At 51.9% G+C, this 20,045-nt stretch overlaps 1 protein-coding gene across 2 annotated transcripts in view; it reads right to left on the bottom strand.

The window, feature by feature from the left end:
• Positions 1-10,557: 10,557 nt before the first annotated feature.
• Positions 10,558-20,045, bottom strand: part of ZCCHC24 (zinc finger CCHC-type containing 24) — a 63,198-nt gene continuing 53,710 nt past the window's right edge. The window contains exons 3-4 of one of the 2 annotated variants that reach the window (XM_006154900.3): positions 19,146-19,310; positions 10,558-14,673 (exon numbers count right to left, since the gene is read on the bottom strand). In XM_006154900.3, coding sequence (XP_006154962.1) covers positions 14,560-14,673; positions 19,146-19,310 — 279 coding nt within the window. In that variant the 3' untranslated portion in view covers positions 10,558-14,559. The other variant, XM_014590275.2, reaches the window with a different exon arrangement.

The following is a 20,045-nucleotide window of genomic DNA, read 5'->3' on the forward strand; positions in this document are numbered from 1 at the left end:
GAAAAAAATCCTTAAATCTGGAAAACAAAGCATAGAAGAAAATCAGTAATGTTTTAGTCAAAAGTTATAAAATTCTATTTCACCAATTCAGTCTCATGTACTTAATCTATCTTCTCTTATGGTCCGATCTTTCCATTTAAATTCTGGAAGGTAACATTCAACTCCAGACTTTACCATTTAGTTGACCATTTTCTTAGTTGTTTTTGAACTCTTATTTTTGTGTCTCTTGTTTTTAGTTTTTCTGATATAGCACTCCCTTCAGAACTTCTTGGAAAGCTGGTCTGGTGTCGGTAAATTCTTTCAGGTCTTGTTTATCTAAGAATGTGTTTTTCTTTACTTCCCATATGAAGGATAGTCTTGCCAGGTATAGTATTCTTGGTTAAAACTGTTTTTCACTTAACATGTTGAATATATTTTCCCATTCTTTCCTTGCTTGCATTGTTTCTGATGAGAGGTCCACTGTTAACCTGATGGGATATCCTTTGTAGGTAACTTGACATTTCTCTCTTGCCAATCTTAGTATCTTGTCTTTGGTTTTGGTCAATCTGGCTATAATGTGTCTTGGAGAAGATCTTCTTGGGTTGATTCAATGTGGGGTCCTTTGTATTTCTTGGGTCTGGATCTTTGAATGCCTCTCTATACTTATAAAGTTTTCTTCCAGGATTTCATGGAATATGTTATCAATGCCCTTATTAGTCTCTTCACTTTCTGGGATACCAGTGATCTGGATGTTTGGAAATCTAATGGTATCTAGTATTTCTCGTATGTTATTCTTATTTTGGGGGGCTGTTTTCTCAGTTTTCGTGTTGTATTTTTCTAGTTCAGTGATTCTGTCTTCTACCTCTGGGATTCAATCTTCTGTATGATCTAGTCTCCTTTAATACTTTCAAGGGAAGTTTTGATTTCCTGTATTACAGCCTTCATCTCTAACAGTGCCATTTGATTCTTTTTTTATTTTGTATATTTCCTCTTTCAGATAGAGCAAGAACTTCCTCACCTCCTGGAATTTATCATCTTTATTCTCCTTCATCTTCTAGGGTTCATTGTCTCTCTTCTCTTTTATCTCTGTTAGCTTTGTCACTGTGAATATTCTACATTCTTTATCAGACATTTCTATGAGTTCCATTGTACTGTCTGTGGATGAAGAGGAGTTTTTTCCCCCCTGGGGAGAGGTATTTTCTTGATTTCTCATATTTCTTGTGCTCCTGCAGTGATTTCTGGTCATGTGATGGATTATACATTTTTTCCTAAATTTATGAAGTTCAATGTGAGCGTTTAGAGGTGTGCAGGAGGAGATCTACAACCTACCTGCCATTCTATTTTTCTCCAGGGGTTGCCCTACCACTCTGGAATGGGGTCTGGAGGGTGAAGCCTCAGTAGAAAATCTCCATTAGTCTTAGTCCCTGAAAGCAATAGTTCACAATAGGGGATTTTTAAAAAAAAAATAGAGAACTTCACCTTTTTGTTGAATGTTTCTTCCTCTGCACCCTCATCCACCCTTACCTCACTCTCTACCATTCACTCCTCTCTCTGTACAGTCTGATATCTACACTTATCCGTTCTACTATCATATCTTCAGATCTTTCAATTTCTGTCATATTCAGTATATATTGAATGGGGGTATACAGTGTGTATTCTCAAAGTCTGGCTTACTTCACTGGACATTAAATCTTCTATATTCATCCACCTTGAACCAAATGATAGGGTCTCATTGTTTCTTATAGCTGAGTAATATTCCATAGTATATGTGTACCACAGTTTTTCAACCCAGCATTAATTTTTGGACAATTGATTCTATATTTTAACAAAGGTGAACAATGCTGCAATAAACATGGATATGCAAGTGTCTTTCTGACCGAGTGCTGAGATTCAACCTATTTATAGGTCGAATTTGTGGTGGATTTTGAGCATCCCCTTCAAATGTATCTGTCCCACATGAGACTGTCACAATATTTTTAAGCAAAGAAGTATATTTTCCTCAGATACAGGAGGGTAAGTTAAATTCACTGGCAAGGGAGTAACAGAAGGACTGTAGAATCCAAGTTCTTGGTTTCATTTGGATCCAACCAGATATTCCCGTTCTGAATTTTAGGATCCCATTCTGTCTCATCGGTGTCCTTTACAGCCAACACAATTAAATTTGTGTTTGATTTTAAGAAGTATCAGTTCAGTTTCTATGAGAAATAAAAGAATCTTTTAGAGTTCCCATGGGAGCTTTCTGGTTTTCAGATTATAACTTAAGCTGAGAATTAAAGGACACTAGCTTTTATTTTTTCCTTTTCTTTTTTTGTAAGCAATCATTCTCAACAGAATAATCCCACATAACAATCTTGGTAGTCACCATTTCTACCGTTATAGTCAAATGCTGAAGCCCACTGCCCTCCCAAGGCCCATACTTCTTTCGTCACTTAACCACAGGTGATAACATGAATAATTATTATTTCAGTGCATACCATGGATTACTAGCATGTCATTTTTCATGGGCAAGAAGTTCAGCAGTGTCTCTAAGTCCAATAGCACAGCCAAACAAATCTTCAGATCTCCTGATCTCCTGAGATCACTTGTGGTGTCAGTTCATTATGGTCAGAATTTAAACAGGAGATAGAAACAATACAGTAATCAGAACAGGGAAGATGAAAAAAAATATTACTGTAACAGAGATTTACTTAATAAAGAGAAAAGAGAACACTGAAAACTAAAGTGTCTCTCCAGTGCCCTGATAAAGTTCAACATAACTCCAGGTATCAAGGAAGAACTGTTAAATATCACAAACAGGGCAATGAAGGGATAATTTAGAGCTAAGAGACAATAGACTGAAGTATAGTGCATTGAACACTGCTTTCTTGTCCAACGTAACAATCTCTGCCATTCAATTAAATATTTAAACCATTTATGTTTATTATAATTATCAGTATATTTATATTTAAATCAACAATCTTGAGTTTAATGCTTCGTTAGGTGTTGGGCTAGAAGGAGACACTCCCTGTTTGATATGAGGCTCTTTAGTCTGAATGGTGGGACAGCAAATTGTTCCTGGCCCCTATGAGCTCCAGGGATTTGTCCCTGTCCTTTCCTGTGGGCGGTGTCCTTAGAGCAGCTTTGGGCAATTCTCACAAGTGCACTGGTGAGTTTTCAGCTGCAGAAGTGGGAAGAGCATCTCACGTGTCTGGAGCCCTCTGTGATCTTTCTACTTTATGTTCTATTCTCTGTGCAGCTCTCATCTTTCCAGTATTCTGATCTGGAAAGTCAGCCTCCCCAACCCCTAGCCCTGTGTCCTTAATTAAGAGATCTCTCTGGGCTCTTTATGACTTCTCCTTCTCTGTACACTGTCTGCTTCCCCTTTCCTACCCTGGGATACTATGACAACTATAGGCTCATTCATTTTCTTTCCTTTCCTTTGGAGTCCTTGTTTTGTGTTGCCTTCATTCAATGTCCGAAGACCATGGTATCACATATTTTGTGTGTTGATTTAGTTATTTAAGGTGGGATGGTAAATCAAGTCTCTTTTACTTGATATTGACCAGAAACAAATCATTTTCTAGGCTCTTGGATTGTTTGCAAGGAGAATGTATCCTCTTATTACTTGGGTAATATACAATGTTGGCATGGAGTGGAGGGATCCAAGTCTAGATGCTCACATTCCCTTCCCAGAAAAAGCAACCAGGTCAGGTGCCTTCAAAGAGCACCAGGGTAGGAAGGTGGATCTGACCTCAGCTTTCTTCTGACTCCACCTCCCTGAGCAGGCCCTCCTGTGTTTGAGCAGGCAGAATCTAGACTGTTCCTCCCCACAACTGTCCACATGCCCACTAGGAATTAGCCCTCAGACAGGTTCTCAACCCCTCCTAGCACCTGCTCAGTAACTGCAGAGGGATGACCCTGGGGCAGTCTGTAGGCTTTGCTAGCTCAATGTGGACTCATAAATCAGAGTATGCTCGGATAGAGCCCAATGCCCTAACTGTGCAGATGGGGAAACTGAGACTTGGAAGAGCAAGGGATGTAATCAATGTCAGTAGCCTGAAACCTGCTAAGTCAAAACTGGCTCTTCTGATCTCCAGATCTTCTCACTGCATCAAACAAGAAGGTGATTAAGAAAAATGTTGATTTTAAAAAACAGTAATGCTTGGGAACCAGCAGTTAGCATAATGGCTATGTTGCTGGATTCCCACGTAGTCAATCACAGTTCGTGTCCCGGACCCGGTGGCTTAAAACTCACGCTGGGCGCGTGTGCGTGCGTGCCCAAGATCCCGAGAGGAGAATGGAGGAGAAGGGATTGCAGCGTGACCATCCCCCATGGGGGGTGATTTCTCGCTTTCTGTCTCTATGTCTCTCTCTCTGTCTGTCTGGCGAGTGCATGCGCCCTATAGCGAAAACCTCTCCAAAAAAGAAAAAGAAAAAAAAAGAAAAAACAAACAGTAATGCTTTAGGTTCTTCAACATGGAATTGATAAACATCTTATCCAACAGAGGAATACAACCACATATTAGACAAGTGAGACTAGTGCTAACAAGACGATAATGAAGACAAATAAGATTACAGAGCAACATGTCATGTCTAATCTGTCGAGGTTTATGTGTACACATGTACCTACACATACATTGCTATAATCAAGAAACTGGAGGACATGGACAAACCCTGGATGCACTGGGTTTCTGGGAATGTTCACATCCAACTTCTTATCTTTCTGTGTTGTTTCCACTTCACACTGTGCATGTATTAATGTTTTAATCTGGGGAAACACACACACACACACGTAATTTTAGCAGTTTTACTCAAACACAAGTACATGAGACTTGGAGGTCAGGATTTACCTTGGGCAATCACGTTCGTTTCCCCTTTAACAAGCTTTGCCACCTACAAGAAGTTGCAATTCTCATCTAAGCCACCAGGGGGCAGAAAGGGACCAGAAAAATTGGTGTGTGGGGGGGGGCGGACACAGGATGGAGGGGGGATGGGGAGCGGGGACTGAGCTGGAAAATGGGTTGGGGAGAGCAGGCCACACTGTTTGAAGCAGTCCTCACCTCAGTGCAGGGCTGGGGTCGAGTTCCTAGGCAGAAGAAGACCAATTACGTGCATGGCCCGGTTCCTCTGCCTCAGCACCACAGGGATTCCAAGGCAGAAGTCCAGACAGGACAGCTGGACAAACAGGGTATGGGTGACTGGGCAGGGGAGAGAAATGGCCTACAAGCCAAGCAGAGCCAACAGGTTCAAGTCCCCTCACAGCCAGTATAGGCTCCTTGTCTTCTGCTAGCCGGCAGGCTGAAGGTTTCATGGCTCAAGGGGCTGACCGAGGAGGCAGAGGTAGAGAGGGGAATCACAGGCCCATTTTAGCATGAACTCAGGTGACCTTCACCATCTCTGGGACCAGTGCATGTCCCATGTGCCAAGCTCTCTGTAGCCTTATCTCATTTAATGCTGACAGAGCCCCTCAGAGAACGAGGCAGGCATTGTCATTCCCATTTTATAGGAACACGGAGGCTCAGTCAGGTGGGCAACTTGCCTGAGATGACAGCTGATGTGTAGTGCAGCTGCAATTCAGCGTCCTATCCCTCTGACCCAGAGTCTCTGCCCAGGGGAGGGTGGGAGGCAGGGACAGAGGTCGCGGCAGGCACCAGGACTTGAACCCCAAACTACCCCACGGGCTTCAGGAGCTGGGGATGGAGTGGCTATGGCTGTGGAACTGGCCAGACCCCATGACCAGAGAGAATGGGGGGTGTTGGGAAGGTTGCAGAGATAAACACTGCTCAGCTTCTGACTGTGAGTATATGGGATGGGGAGAGGGAGACCCCCTCACTTCCAGGACCCAGGAGGATGTGGGGGTTGCCTGGCTCAGTACAGGTCCCCAGCAGACCATGGAGGAAGCAAGGTGAGAGAGAAGAGAAGACCTGGCAACTCATCTGCTCTGGGCTTAGTGTACACTGGAGCAGAGCTGCCCTGCACCTGAGGGTCCCCTGGAACTTTACACAGATGAAGGTTCGAGGAGGTTGGGGGCTCCCTTCAGGGTCTGGGCCTGGGTTCTGGCTTCCACACAGGGCTCTAATACCATGGGGCTTGCACTCACTGGTTTACAGGGAGGCTGGCAGGCCAGCTGGGCAGGAGCGAGGAGCCCAGCTGCTGGGATGTCTGAGAAGGCCGTGCAGCTGCTGGAAGCAGCAGGAGCAGGGATTAGACCTGGACCTAATATAGCCCCAGGGGTGGGGAGAGGCTCACAGAGGGGCTCAGGGAGGGCTCTGTGATCTCAGACAAGTCACTCAACCTCTCTGAGCCTCAGCTTCCCCATCTGTAAAATGGGACTCATCGAAGTACCTGCCCACAAGGTTGTTGCAAGGGTCAAAAGTGGTCATGTCTGCAGAATTTGCAGCACAACGGCTGTCACACCAGAGAGCTCGAAGGATGTCATCTGGAATGCTTGTGGATTCATGTATTCCACCATTAACCCGGCCACGTGCCAGGCCACACTGGGCACCAAGAAGCCGAGCAGCAGAGCAGTTCCTCTAGGGGAGGGCAGCCAGGACAATGGAGGGTGCTGTGTTGCATGAGGTCAGGTCAGGGGCCTGCCCCACCCTCCTCAGCCTGGCTCACCTCTGAGCCCATCTGCCCAGGAGTGAAAATTGATGCAAAGCAGAGTACAGTGGGACAGATCCCAGGTTCTCACTGGGGACGAGTCGCCATCAATTTGCCAGTCTCCCTTCTGCAAACTCCAGCCTGTGTTCTGGCTTGTTTGAAAATAAAGCCCAGGTACTGACTTGCCTCATCCAGAAATTCTCCAATAGAGAATTCCGATTCCTAATAAACTGGGGCATTTCCATCTGATCCCAATGCCATTTTCTTTCTTTTTTTTTGAGAGAGAGAGAGAGATTTTTGCTCTAAGGTGCGCGTGCTCACCAGAAAGAGAGAAACAGAGAGACAAAAAGCAAGAAATTACCCCCCAGGGGAGATGGCCATGTCGCAATCCCTTCGTCTCTGGGGCACGCGTGCACATGTGCCCGGCGTGAGTTTAAGACACTGGGTCCGGGACTCGAACCACGGTTGGCTAACATGGGAGTCCAGCGACATAGCCATTATGCTAACTGCTGGTCCCCCCAATGCCATTTTCACCTGACAACGTAAACCCTCCCAGCCCTGTGAAAGGAGCACTGATTTCTGCTCCCTGAGTTGGGCCGAGAGTTGGGAGCTGGGCTTTTCTCACCCACCTGGGTCCCTAGGGCAGATTCACATGAAGTTCATTACCCTCCTGGGCCAGGGATTCCTTAGCCATCGACGTGAGCCCTGGTTATGAGGTGTTAGCAGAGGGCTGTTGGGACATGGACTGGGAGACCTTGTCCGCAGGGGCCCTTCCAGCTGGAGAGCAGCCCCAGCCTCCCCACATTACGTGGGACTCCCACGTGTGCTTGTGGATTGTGCATGTATGAGTGTGCGTCAACATCTGAGCATGTGTGAACATGTGCTAGCATGTGCGAGTGTGAGCTATATATGTGTGAGTGTGTCTCTGAGAGTGTGTGTCGGAGTGGCCTCTGATATCTCTGTGGGAATCCAGCCTTGGGATAGATGGGAGGGGGTTGTTTGGAGGGGCCTTTGCGCTGAGGACAGGCTGTTCCTGGCTCCAGCCAGAGCTCTGGGTGAACAGCCAGAACGCCTGACTCCACAGAGGCAGTGAGCCCACCCCCAGTCTGTCCCCCACCCCCATCTTGGCTCCTCCTGGCTCCCTGTCCTAGCTCCCAAACACCATGGGGGGGAGCCCAGGTCAGGCCATGCTGGCCAGGCAACAGCCTGATGGACAGAATTTGGGTGCCCGGCCCTGGGTTTTCGGGTGGCGAGGGTAAGAGTGTCCTGACTCCGAGCTCAGGGATGCGGCTGGCCAGCTGGCTGGGAAGTGCTGGTACAAGCGGTTTGTGAAAGGACTGAGCAGGCCCATGGGGATGAGAAACAGCACAGACCTTGGAGGATGGAGGGTACAGCAGAGGTTCCCACTTGCCAGTGTGGGAGTGAGGGCCCTCCTGGGCCTTAGTTCCCCAGCTGCCATATTGGCATGTTGCTGCCTGCCCTGGCTCCTGCCAAGACCGTTGGGATGTGCGAGGCCAGAAAATCAGCAGAGATTCGGGTCAGTGGCGGAAGCCTGGATGGCGGTGGTGCCCTGCCTTCTGGGGTGAGAAACTTCAGCCCCACAGTGGGGTTTTGGGGAGAGCTGACCATTGCTGAGCTGTGTGCAGGAACTGTCTGGGGGCCCACTGCAGCTCTTAGGTGTGTCCTGACTGCCCTCAGCTTACAGACAAGGACATGAGGCTCCATGTCACATGCCCTGAGAAGGGGTGATGCTGGGAGCCTTGTTTGGGTTACATGAGGGGGACCCGAGCTCCCAACAGGTTGAACACCTGCACCCATCTTTCCCCAGGCCTAGGCACTGGTGTCCCTTCTCTTTGTCTGGAACCAGCACTGAGGGGGCTCCTCACAACCCCACACACATCACAGATCACATCCCTACCCCAGTTCCCTTCTTCCTGCCTAGTCTTCCCGCCCCTCGAGACCACCTCAGCCTTGGCTCCCTCACTCCCTGCCCCACTTCTGCACTGCTTAGGTCCCTGCCTGGGGCCGAGTCCCAGCCCTGCCTTTGAAATTGCACCAGGAGGTAGGAACTCTGAGTTCAAATCCTAGCTCTCCCACCTGCCTCTGGGTAACCTCTGCAGAGACCTTCCCCTCTGGGGGTCTTGGCGTCTGCCCAGAGTGCAGTGCCCTGATGCCCCTTGCTTTGGTGGACTCCGCCTCCACCCCCAGCGGCTAGCCAGCGGCCTCTGGACACGGGCAGTAAGTCCAACCGGAAATCCTTCCTGTCCAGGCAATTACTGGTTTCCACAGTTCCAAGAGATGTCGAAATCTGTTTGCCTCGGGTTTGTTTTCTTTCCACAGAGAAAAAAAACAAAACAAAACAAAACAAACGCAGAGGCACACGCATACTGACACACACTCAAGGACAGATCATGGAGCAACAGTCTTGACGTCGAGCCTTGGCACACGGCAGGTGCCCACTCTGTGCTGCTGAGTGAGCTAATGGCCCAAGGATCCTGGGTTTGAGGCCGGACTCCCAACGCCCCTGCGGGATCCCCAGCAGGGTGTTTCTGAGCCACAGACAATGGAACGAGAGTCCACATCCCTGGGACACTCCCAGGAGCCAAGCAGCGTGCAGAGTCTTGTGCTCACTGGGCCCCTTCATCCACTCTATCCCCAAGGCAGCTGGCTCAGAGGGGCATGGGAATTGCTGGAGACCACACAGCAGGAGGGGCAGGGCTGGCCTAGCAGCCTGTGCTGCAGAGGATGGACGCTCTGAGATGTGGGCTCCTTCTGTGCCCTCAGATCTGCCAGGGAAAGCACACCCCTGGCAGGGATGCCGGAGTGTGGGCGCCTGCTGAAAGGTAGGACCTCACTTCTCTCTCCTTGTCACTCCTCTGCTGGGCTGAACTAGCACCCACCTGCCACTCCACATACTGAGGGGAGGCCCCGTGGGTGGGTTCTTTTTATGCCACTAAGCAGGAACAGACTTGGTGCTTTGGGGGATCTACTCTGCCCTCCAAGTAAGACAGGGATCCTGCTTCTTGTCAGGAGCCTCTGTTCCTGCCTGTCCCTCCCTGTCCCATGGCCTTGCCCAAGGAATTGCAGTTTCTTTCTCTGTCCCATCTCCAGGGTGGCCGTCTGGACATATGCTTTGACCTATACCCGGTTTTAAAAATTAGCAAGCTAGTGGCCAATATTTGAAACCTGGAAAATTTTCCCTGACAAGTGGAGTCTCCAGACCCCGTTCCCCTCTCTCCACTTCCATCAGGCAGCATTATGTGCAGATAGCAGCAAGGAACTGAGGCGCCTTGGTGGGCTCGAAGCCCTGCCCCCCAGCCTCCCAACTGGCATCACCTCTGTCCCCAAGGACCATGAGGGACCATCTCAGAGTCCTGTGCATCTCGACTTTAGATGCCCGGGGACTGCCTCGGAGGCTTCAAACCCGACGACGCATCCAGACCAACTTAAGTCTCTCTGGGGTGGGTTCAGGGCTTAGTGCCCTGAGAGGGCCACACGTGATGATCCTGGGACCAAGGCCTTTGGAGCTGGGTCTTGTGGCTCCAGCTGTCTGTCTCAGGTGAGAGCCCAGCCCAGTCCTGGCCTGGCTAAAAAGAGGAACTCCCTGTTCCCTCTGCCCTGGACCCTTCGGTTTGCTCACTGTGTGACGTCCAGGGTCTGGGACTCAAAGCCAGCCATGGCCAAGAGGACCGAGTGTGAGCAGCAGCAACGCGCCCCGGCTGCAGGCGCTGAGGCAGATTCACTCCTATATATGGTTACCAGGCGGCCCATCCCTGCAAGAGCTGTGACCTAATCTGCTGACAATCTCGCCCAGCCTGGGGCCTGTCTTGGGGAGAGTGTCCACAGGGGCTGGGAGGAGGCAAACCAAAGGCATGGTGGCAAGGCAAGGACGGAATGACCCAGCCTGGAGAGCGGAAGGGCAGCCCCAAGTCCCTCCCACGCCCGTTGGTCCCCCGCCTTCCCCGGCTCTGTGTAAACAAGGAAACCAGGAGGCGCTTTTGCTTTTAGAAGTCCTTTTAATACCGCGTGAGAAGGCTACATTTCTATAGGCAAGCCGTATACAGATTCTCCAGGAATAAGGCACACAACGGAATGCCATCCCGAGGGCGGCCCTGGGGGGAGTCGGGAGCCTTCCCCACGCACCCTCTGAGCTGGGCCCACGGGTTCTGTTTGTCTTTTTAGCTGGACACACACATACTAACATTTACAGACATGACAGGGTCACCACGCAGGGGCGGTGGACTTCGGCAGTGGAGAGGGCTGAGCCCCACTGCCACAGTCCCCAGAGAAACACCTGGCCGCCTACCCATCGCACACCCCACACTTCAGGGTTAGTTGTCGCTCTGGGCTACAATGTAGTGAGGTTGGATTAAATGTTCATTTAGAGTAGATTCAAGTCTATGAGATGCCGGAGGGCAGGTGCAAGGGCTCGAACTGTCATATCCAAGTTCCCAGAGCACAGGGACCCCGAGCATGGTTCAGATGACAAAACTCCAGGGGGGGCGTGAAGAAGCCAGTTGCTCACTCGTCCTCCCTCCCTGGGCCTTGCTGAGTGGGAGCCCCCGGTCAGGCCAAGGGGCTGGGTAGTCCACTGCTCCTTTTAACCCTCACCCACTCCCTTCCTCCCTACAAAATTAATAAAACCATAATAATAAGATAATAAGAAGGTGCAGGAGAATGGGTTACAATGCTGTGTCTGTTATCCTCAGTGGAAGAGGCACAAAGGGTCCCATTCCCTTTTTCACTATATAGCTAATAATAGCTTCCCTTAGAAAAAGCAATACTTCCCAAAATACACAGATATATAAATACAGGACAAAAACATATTAATAAGTCTAAACACTTGCATAATATGCTGGCTACTTAATACTGATATTTTCATCCACGGAAAATAACACAGAATAACAACAATATGGCTTAAAGAATTGCAAAGATTTCTTTTTCCTCATCAGAATTATGTACCAACTTCATATAATATTCTATGTAGACAATATTTCCTTCTTAATGGAGTTTCAATTGCAGATTTTTACAGAATAAAGCATAGTAAAAAATAAACAAATGAGAAAATAACTAAAATGCCAGTAACAGGAAAAAGAGAAAGGTTCTCAACATAAATATTTCCTTGCAGCTTAACCAGAAGATTCACAAAATACTTCCAGAAATCTTTGTTTGATATTCTATTGGCCTCCTGAAAGCTCTGAAGTTTTGAAAATGCCTCTCTCCTCGTGTTTTATTTATCTCAAAAATCAAACAATTATATTTTTCTTTTCTTTTTCTTTTTTTATAAAAGGCCCTCAAATATATACAGACAAAAAAAATCACTGTGAAGAGTTTTCGGGAAAAGCTACCGAATTCAATGTTGTGAGAAAAAAGTGGTAACCATGCAGAAATTTTAACATCTATGCATTTTTTTTTTCAAAATACACACATAGTATTTTTTTTTCTAAAAAAAGAAATTCTGTGTCAAGTATAACTCAAAATAAATACAAATTCACAAGTAGAACTATCAAATACTTCATAGGGGTAAACACCATTATCTCCCAACTAGGCGGCTAGCTCTACTAACTGCGAGCGATTGTCCCTTTTGAACGTACTGAAACCACATACTTTCTTGCCCCTGGGGCTCTCAGGCCCTCTGAGCACTTAATTCTCACAATGCCAGGCCAGAACAGCAGTGGCTTTTGCTGACCCCGGAAAACTCCCAGATTCAACCAGAATGGTGCAAGAAGGGATTGCAGAGGCAGGGGGACCAGGTCCCAAGGTCTCTGCTCTCTCCAGATGGCAGGCCAGTGAACGCCAGATGGACAAGCCCACCGAAAAGGTCACTTTGGGGTGATATCCCATCTCCTGTTGGCCTGTGTGTGGCAGGTCCTGGGACCTGGATTCTTTTTAGGGTCTGGGTTTCCCCCACCTTTGTAGCCTACTTGGCAGGCCTCTGGCATCCTTGAGCCAAGGGTCCCCCTGGAGAGCCAGGTCCCTGGAAAGATCTAGGCCTGATCCTTGCAGCAGACACAAGCACACTGCCCACCCCTGCAGACATTCATTTTAGAAGTACGGCAGGATGACTGACAGTGACAGCTTCTCCTTGGGGACACAGAGCCTCCGGTTGGGCCAACCCTAGCTCACCCTGGCATCTAGCGAAGACAGGGCAGAGCTGGGCTGGGGAGTCCTTTGCATAGTGCCCAGTGGTACGAGGTATCCATAGTCCACTGCCTGGCATGCTCTCCTGCTAGGCCTCCGGCCAGGAGGCAGCTGGGACCTTGGGCTGGAGCAAACACTCCTTTTGAAGTGCTCAGAGGGTAAGGCCCCTAGAATCTACCCTGCAGCCCTCTGGCTGCAAATACACTCACTCTGTCTCTTCGACTTGCTCTCTGGACCCCTGGCTAACACTTCACTGTAACTCCTCAGTTGAACAAAGCATTTTCATTTGAAAACAAAAGGCCACTGGGCACCAGGTGGGTGTCCTCAAGCCATGGTAAACACTGGATTTCAGGCCCATTTCATGGTCTGAGTTTGTTGTTTGTTTTTCTCACAGAGGCAAAATGTAGGGGTAAAATCAAGCGGCAGGGCCCTGACAGCTGGTTCCCTCCCTCCCTAGGGAAAAAGGAAGGAGTCTGTGATGACAGAAGCAGAGTCTTCACCAGGGGGAGGGAGAGGAGGGCACGATCCCACCTCCTGGAGAGGACAGTGGGCTCCCCGAACACGGGACACGGCAAGTCTCTCTGCTCCCTTGGGAGGTAGGAAATCATTGTCCCCACTTGACAAATGGGAGGTTCTGCAGCTCGTCTCAGGGTTGTTCCACATGAGGGCTGGGAGGCCCACGTGAGGAGGGGGATCTTCCTCCATTTTTGAAGGGGTGAGGGGCAAGAGGCAAGGCTGGGGCTACAAGGGAGAAACTGGCATCCTTCAGGGTGACAGTGTGGCATATGGGCACCTGGGAGGCTTCCCCCACCCTTCACGGTGAAACTAAGTAATGCTCTCTGCTCCAGGAGACAGCAACCGTAAGGCTGAACCCCGAAACATCTGAGCTGAAAGGGGCCTCTTTGCTCTCACTTAGCTAAGGGAACACCAAGGCCCAGAGATGAAAAGCCTGTGCCCAAGGTGACCGCAAGTAGGAGCAGGGCCAGGACTTGAGGTGGGGTCTCCAAAGAGCCAGACCTGTGCCCTTCCTGCCAAATGGGTTCCACATTGGGCCCTGCAACCTTCACTGGGCTGTGGACCCCCGGCAGGGGTGGGAGGAGGAGAGGGAAGAGAATGGGGCTGACAAAGCCCAAGCCAGTAGGAAAAGCGTCTGGTGGTGGTGCTGCCCCATGTGTCCAGGGCACATCTGGGGCTCTGCCCAGCACCAGTAGCCCCTGTCCCTGACCTCTGCCTGTCTGGGTCCACTCGGTGTGGGGTGTGCAGCACCCAGGTGCAATGCCAGCGACATCAGAGGCTGTCAGGGTTTGGGGATCAATGTGGGCAGGGGACAGAGAGGCCCATGCCTCAGCAGCTGCAAGAACAGCTGTTGCTTGCCAAAATGCGGACTTAACCAAGACAGAAAAATAGGGCTTTCTGAGAGTGGCTTTTTGCACAGGGCAAACTGGAAGGCTCTGGGTAGGAGGAGGCAGCCTGGCTGGACTTGGGGGGTGGTCCCCTGCAGGCTTTGGGATTCACAGTAAATTTAGTGCATTTGTGGCCAATGTGAGGCTGCTTGCCCCAAAGGAACTCTTCAGAGGAGGAGCGCCTGCAGGGACACCGAGGCCATGTGGGTCCCGGGTACCAGCCTCAGCTTGCCTCCAGAGACCCAAGGCCCAGAAAGGACCCCAGTGCCCCTGCTCCTGTGGCCTGTGGGGGCAGCAATGTCAGTAACACTGTTTGTCAGCACACGAGAGACGAGGGCCCTCAGGACCCCGACCCAGACCCTCAGGCCTATGAGGACACCCCACAGAGAGGGGAACACGCAGCCCCTCGGAGCAGCACAGGAGAGGCGGCATCTTCTCGGCGGGAGGGCGGCGGTCACTGCACGCGGCGGCAGTAGTAGCCCAGGACCTTGCACTTCTCGCAGAGGTGCTGCGGGTGCTCCTTGCTCTGGTCGGACACATCCAGCCCGTCCGGCTTCTCCAGGGGCCTCTGCAGACAGGAGGGGGAGGGGACCCCGGTGGGGGCAGAGACATGGAGAGAAGCAGAAAGAGTGAGCAGCACACAGAGACACACACATCCACAGAGACAGAGATGGAGAGAGAGAAACACACACCCAGAGATAGAGAGGGACAGAGAGAAACACACATAAAGGGCATCTGTAGACACAGAGGTGGTTTCGGCCAAGGAGTCGGGCTCTTCCTGCCCCCTGCCACACACAGTTGTCTGTCTCGGAGGCACAGACTCAGCTCCAGGTTGGGCCAGGGCTGAGGGAGGGGACAGGCCTGTACCTGAAGCCTTGGCACACGTACTCTGCCTCTACTTGAGGAAGCCGAACAGAACAGGGGAGACCCACGCCACAGCTCCTGACTCGCAGCCCTCAGCTGTCTTCCTGGCCACTTCTCACTCAAATGCCTGCTTCAGGATTCAAGGACAGACTAGCCTGAACATAGCCACAGCATTTTAGCTCAGGGCGAGCAGGCTGAGAGCTCATGAGGCCAGCAGTCGGGGCTCAGACTCACCCCACATCCCAGGGATTGGCCAGTGCCTGCCCTGTTGGTTAAGAGGCTCCCTGAAGAGAACTTCTCTGCTTTCACACAGGAAAAGGAGCCCTGCAGAAGGGAGGTGACTGGCTAGGCCCAGCGGGTCACCTGTGCACCGTGTGGGCTCAGGGAGCCTTGGCTTCCACATCCATGAGGTGGGCCTCAATTGCACGGTACTGACGGATCCAGAGATGTCCAGATGTTTGTAAACTGGACACATATGAACATAGATGCTTCAGTTAGGCAGGGTGCTCCCCTCACCCCACCCCACTTTTCTGGCTCTCAAAAGCCAGCAAAGAGCTGCTTCCATGGAGGTCATTAAGAGCACCTCCTGAGCAGATGCTCTCGGCCGGCTCAGAGACGCTGCTTCCTCGCTGGATGCAGCCCCAGCCTGGAACCCCTGCCTGCAGAAAGGTCCCCTGCACAGACTGGGGGAACTGAAAGGGGCCAGCTGGGAGCCACATGCTGAGGAAAGGAGGTGGGCACTGCAGGCTGCCGTGGGGCCAAGGACCCTCAGGTGCCAGCGTCCACACCCAGGGTGGTCGGGGAGGTGCTGAGAACTGCTCACAAGTGGCACACTGGCTTTTCTGCCCAGTGACACTGACGTGGCCCTACACTGACATCCAGAGCAGCTGATGGTTACTGACGGTGAGGGTGGGGACTGTGGAGGGACAGAGTTCGGGGGCAGGGACCCTGCCTCCCCAGGTGTCATAAACTCCACCCTTGTGCTTCTAGGCTTAAAGCCTAGAAAAGCCTGGAAAAACGATGGGAACGAAGCCCCATCTCAGGCAGCCTTCAGAAGACCGGCGTCCCCATCTAGACTCCATCCTGGCCAGGGGCGTCTAACAGATCTGGGCTCTGAAGCCATCTCTGCTACCTTTGAGCTGGGCAACCTTGGACCAGCCACTTGACCTCTCTGATCCTCCCATTCCCCATCTCTAAAGGGGGGTGCTGACAACACTTTCCTCATGGGGTCTCCCTGAACAATCCAGTGAAGATAATGACGAGGAAGAGCACAGTAGACGGAAGCGATTAATGTCGTTCACTTCTGTTATTAATGGGAGGGGAACGCTGGCTGGTAGAGAGTCACTCAAAGGTGAAGCCAGGAGTCTAAGGGACTTCCTTCAGGGAAACTGAGGCCCAAAGGCCTAGGAAGCTCTTGGCCACTGTGACTAGAATGATGCCTGGCACAGCGAGCACTCTGTGTCACTCAGTGCTGGTCCCATGTGTTATTACTATGATTACACAGGGTTGGGGAGGCTGGGGCGGGGGCAACATCCTCACCAGCCAGGGCCTCTGCTCGTCTAGGAATGGCCCCTCCATGGCCATGACCCTAGCCGTACTGCTTCCCTGCATAGGTCCTGACCTGCCTGCGGAGCCCAGCCTACGGCTGCCTAGGGGAGCCTAGGGAAGTTGTAAGGACGCCTCCCTCCTCAGAGGCTAACGCTCGCTCAGCAGCTGGGACTGATCTGCAGGCCTCCCCCACCCCCTGCAGCGAGGCAAAGCCCATTAGCGTGTTCTGCTCGTGGGGGCAGGGCCACAGGGGGGAGCCCAGCTGGAGCCTGACGGGAAACAGATGTGGCAGGGATAGGAACAGAAGAGAAATGAAGGGTTCTAGGTGGTGCCAAGGCCGACAGGTCAGAATCAGGGTGGCAGGAGGAGAAGCCAATCCCTCTCCACTGAGCGATCTGAGGAGGGGGCCCCAGAGCACCCTTGGTTCTTCAGAGGCTCCTGACCACTGCTGAGACCACCTCTGTACCCCTTCACCACTTTCCACCTCCCCTGGGGAGAAGCACCCAGGAGAGGAGACTGAGGGGATGGGTGACAAGAGACCCAGGTCCTAGGACCCCTGGAGGCTGGCTGGATGACCTGCTCAAGTCTCATCTCCTCTTGGGGCCTCAGGTTCCCTGTTGCACACAGTAGGTGCTCAGCAAACAGCTGGATGGCCAGAAGACAGGAAGAGCAGAGCCACACGCTCTTGCAAGATCCTTCCAGCTGGGGCCCTGGGAGACTCCGGCTCAGAGTATGAAGACAGGAAAAGATGTGGTCTAGGAGGCTGTGCTAGGGCTGAACTGGGCAGGGTGGAGACGAAGCAGGTGAGGCCACTGCTGGCCTGGGGGTGGTGGCACAAGCCAGGAATAAACCCAGCACCATGGAAAGGACCCAGCAAGGAGAGCCCTGTCCTGCAGATGCTAGGGAGGCAGAGGCCAAGGAAGTTGTGGGAGCCAGGTCCCACCAGCCTGGAGTGTGTGGGCTAGGTCTGGCCTCTCTGCTTAGGTCACAGGGCATGCAAAGGTTATGGGACTGAGCTCCCAGATCAGCACAGATCTGAGCAGCCCCCATCTGTCTGCAGAAACTGGGTCATTCCCAAGTCCTTTCCACCCGTCCACTATTACCTGCCACCCCTGCTGCCCTCTCCTCAGGCCAGGCTGAGCCACCGACAGTAGCCTGGCCAGCTGCCTTACAGGTCTGCTGTGAGCCAGCAGCTGCCCCAGTCCTCATGTGCGGCAAGGGCTTTAGTGCTTCCCAAGCTTTGGCTGTAGCTGAGCAAGTTCCCCAGTAAGAGCGATGCCCTACAGAGTTTGAAGGTCATCTCCTACTGCTAATCCTAAGGGTACTTCTCTGTGGCCAGCCTAGCCCTAGCCCGTGAATGGCACCCCACACCAACGTGCAAGACTCCACCCTCCCCAGACCTCCCCCTCTACCTGACCCCTCTACCAAATGCTGGGGTGGCATCACTGGGCTGGGAAATCCCTTCCCTGCAGTGTCTACTTCCCCCTGCCCTACCACCTTGAGGTTGGTGATGCCCGATTATGCACGGGCTTCACTTCTCAGATGGGCTCCCAAATAGCGAGTAGAACTGCCTTGTTCCATTTCTGCCTGATGTTTGCCACATCTCAAAGGCAGCCTTTGCATCCAAGAACTCCTGCGTTTGTCTTAGACATTGCATGCCACCCCAGCTCCCTCAGTCCAGGCTGCCCACCTCAGCAACAACCACCTCCTCCACTCGGGCACCCAGGCCGGAGGTGTGATGACTCTCCCGGGTTACTGGCCTTCCTCCCCTTCCACATCCATCTGGCAAGACGGTGTCAGATCCAGCTCTGGAGATCAGCCCCTGCCAGCTCACAGGGAGACAGCAGCAATGGCGTCCCCACTGGCGTCCCCACTTTCAATTGCTCCCCTGCCCGCCTCCTCTCTGCACACCACCAGAATGGAGGTCCTCAAAGGAGGCTGGAAGCCCTGCTGTTTTGGAGCTCCCTTTGGCCCTCCCAGCCCCAGCTCTGGAACTGCTCTGTTCCGCTCCCACCTCATTCCTCCAGCTCCATCCTCCTGCTCCTTCATGAGTCAGGGGCCTTCAGCACCCCAAGTCCTACAGCCCCAGGGCATTTGTACCCACTGTGTCCTCTTGCTAGGATGGTCCCTCCTCCACTTGTGACAGGCCCAGCTTCTCCCCTCCGTCAGGTCCCTGAATAGATGTCACCTCCTCTGAGGGGCCTTCTCTCTGCAACCTGGCTTAAGAGGTCAGTCCTCCTGGGATGCACTGCCTCAACCCTGCCCCGTATGTGTCACCTCCAGTCACCTGTTCACAGGGCTCGACTGGATAAACACGGGAGTGAACAAGCGCCCTGCTGCCCTCCCCGCCTTGTCTCCCGACAGCACAGCTTATTCAGGAGTTTAAAATTCACCTGGGGCCTCTGATGGAGGCTCTCAGTCCCCTTCTATTCTCCTTTTCTACCTGGGTAAATGGGCTCTTCCCCCACCCCCCACATCTCAGAAGAGACCACAGAGGAAAGAACCAACCCACGGAGATCTGCTCTCATCCTCATCTTGCGAAGGAGTAGACAGGCCCTGAGGAACAAAGTCACCCTCCCGCACCTCAGATGGCCTCCGCCCAGGTCCGCCACCCAGCCTGCCACTCACCTGCTTGTGCGGGTACACGTTGATGTGGCACTTGATGCACTCCTGCCCCATGTTGGCCCAGGAGTTCCCGCTCATCCATTTTCTCTTGCACTTGGGACACTTGTACTCGCCAAAGCAGCGCTTTTTGCCCTGGTACGGCGTCAGACCCTCGCCTTTGGGGCGTGCCTGGAGGACAAGGAGCAACAAGGGGGTTGGGGTCCCCAGGCCAGACCACGGCCCCTTGGGGTCCCCAGGGCCTCTGCCTTCTGTCTTCATGTTCTGTGTCTGTGAGTGCAGACACCTTCTGTCCTGAGAAAACCAGGGTCAACCCCAGAGCACACACGTGAATCCTGAGGCTGGGAGACAGAGAACAGGCAGGGCAGTGGATGGTGTGCACCCTTTTTAGATTTCCTTCCTTCCTTCCTTCCTTCCTTCCTTCCTTCCTTCCTTCCTTCCTTCCTTCCTTCTTTCTTCTTTCTCTCTCTCTAAGCCAGAAGACACTCACCAGAGTGAGTGACCAGAAAGATATGGTAACATCGCAATCCTTTTCCTCCATTTCTCCATCCTTTCATGATTTGGGGCATACACACACACGTACCAAGCATGTCTTCTAAGCCTCTGGGTTCGAGACTTGAACCGCATGTGGGATCCAGCCGTCTTAACCTCCATGCCACCTGCTGGCCCAGAAGTTACCTCTTTACCTCTGACGTCATACAGGAGCTAGCCGGCGGCCATGAGGACCTGCACACAGGTGCTTTTTGGCCCACCCGGCGGTGTGGCTTTTGTGGTTATTGAAGAAGCAATACAGACACAGAAGCTGATGTGTGGTGGAAGTGAGAGTCCCCTCCCTCTGCTCCCAGCCACGACTTCCTACCTGGAAGGTAGGCCCCCACAGGTGGGCCCTGCAGTTATAAACACTTG

Source organism: Tupaia chinensis, unplaced genomic scaffold (assembly GCF_000334495.1).
Source record: "Tupaia chinensis unplaced genomic scaffold, TupChi_1.0 Scaffold000424_1, whole genome shotgun sequence".
NCBI lineage: Eukaryota > Metazoa > Chordata > Mammalia > Scandentia > Tupaiidae > Tupaia > Tupaia belangeri.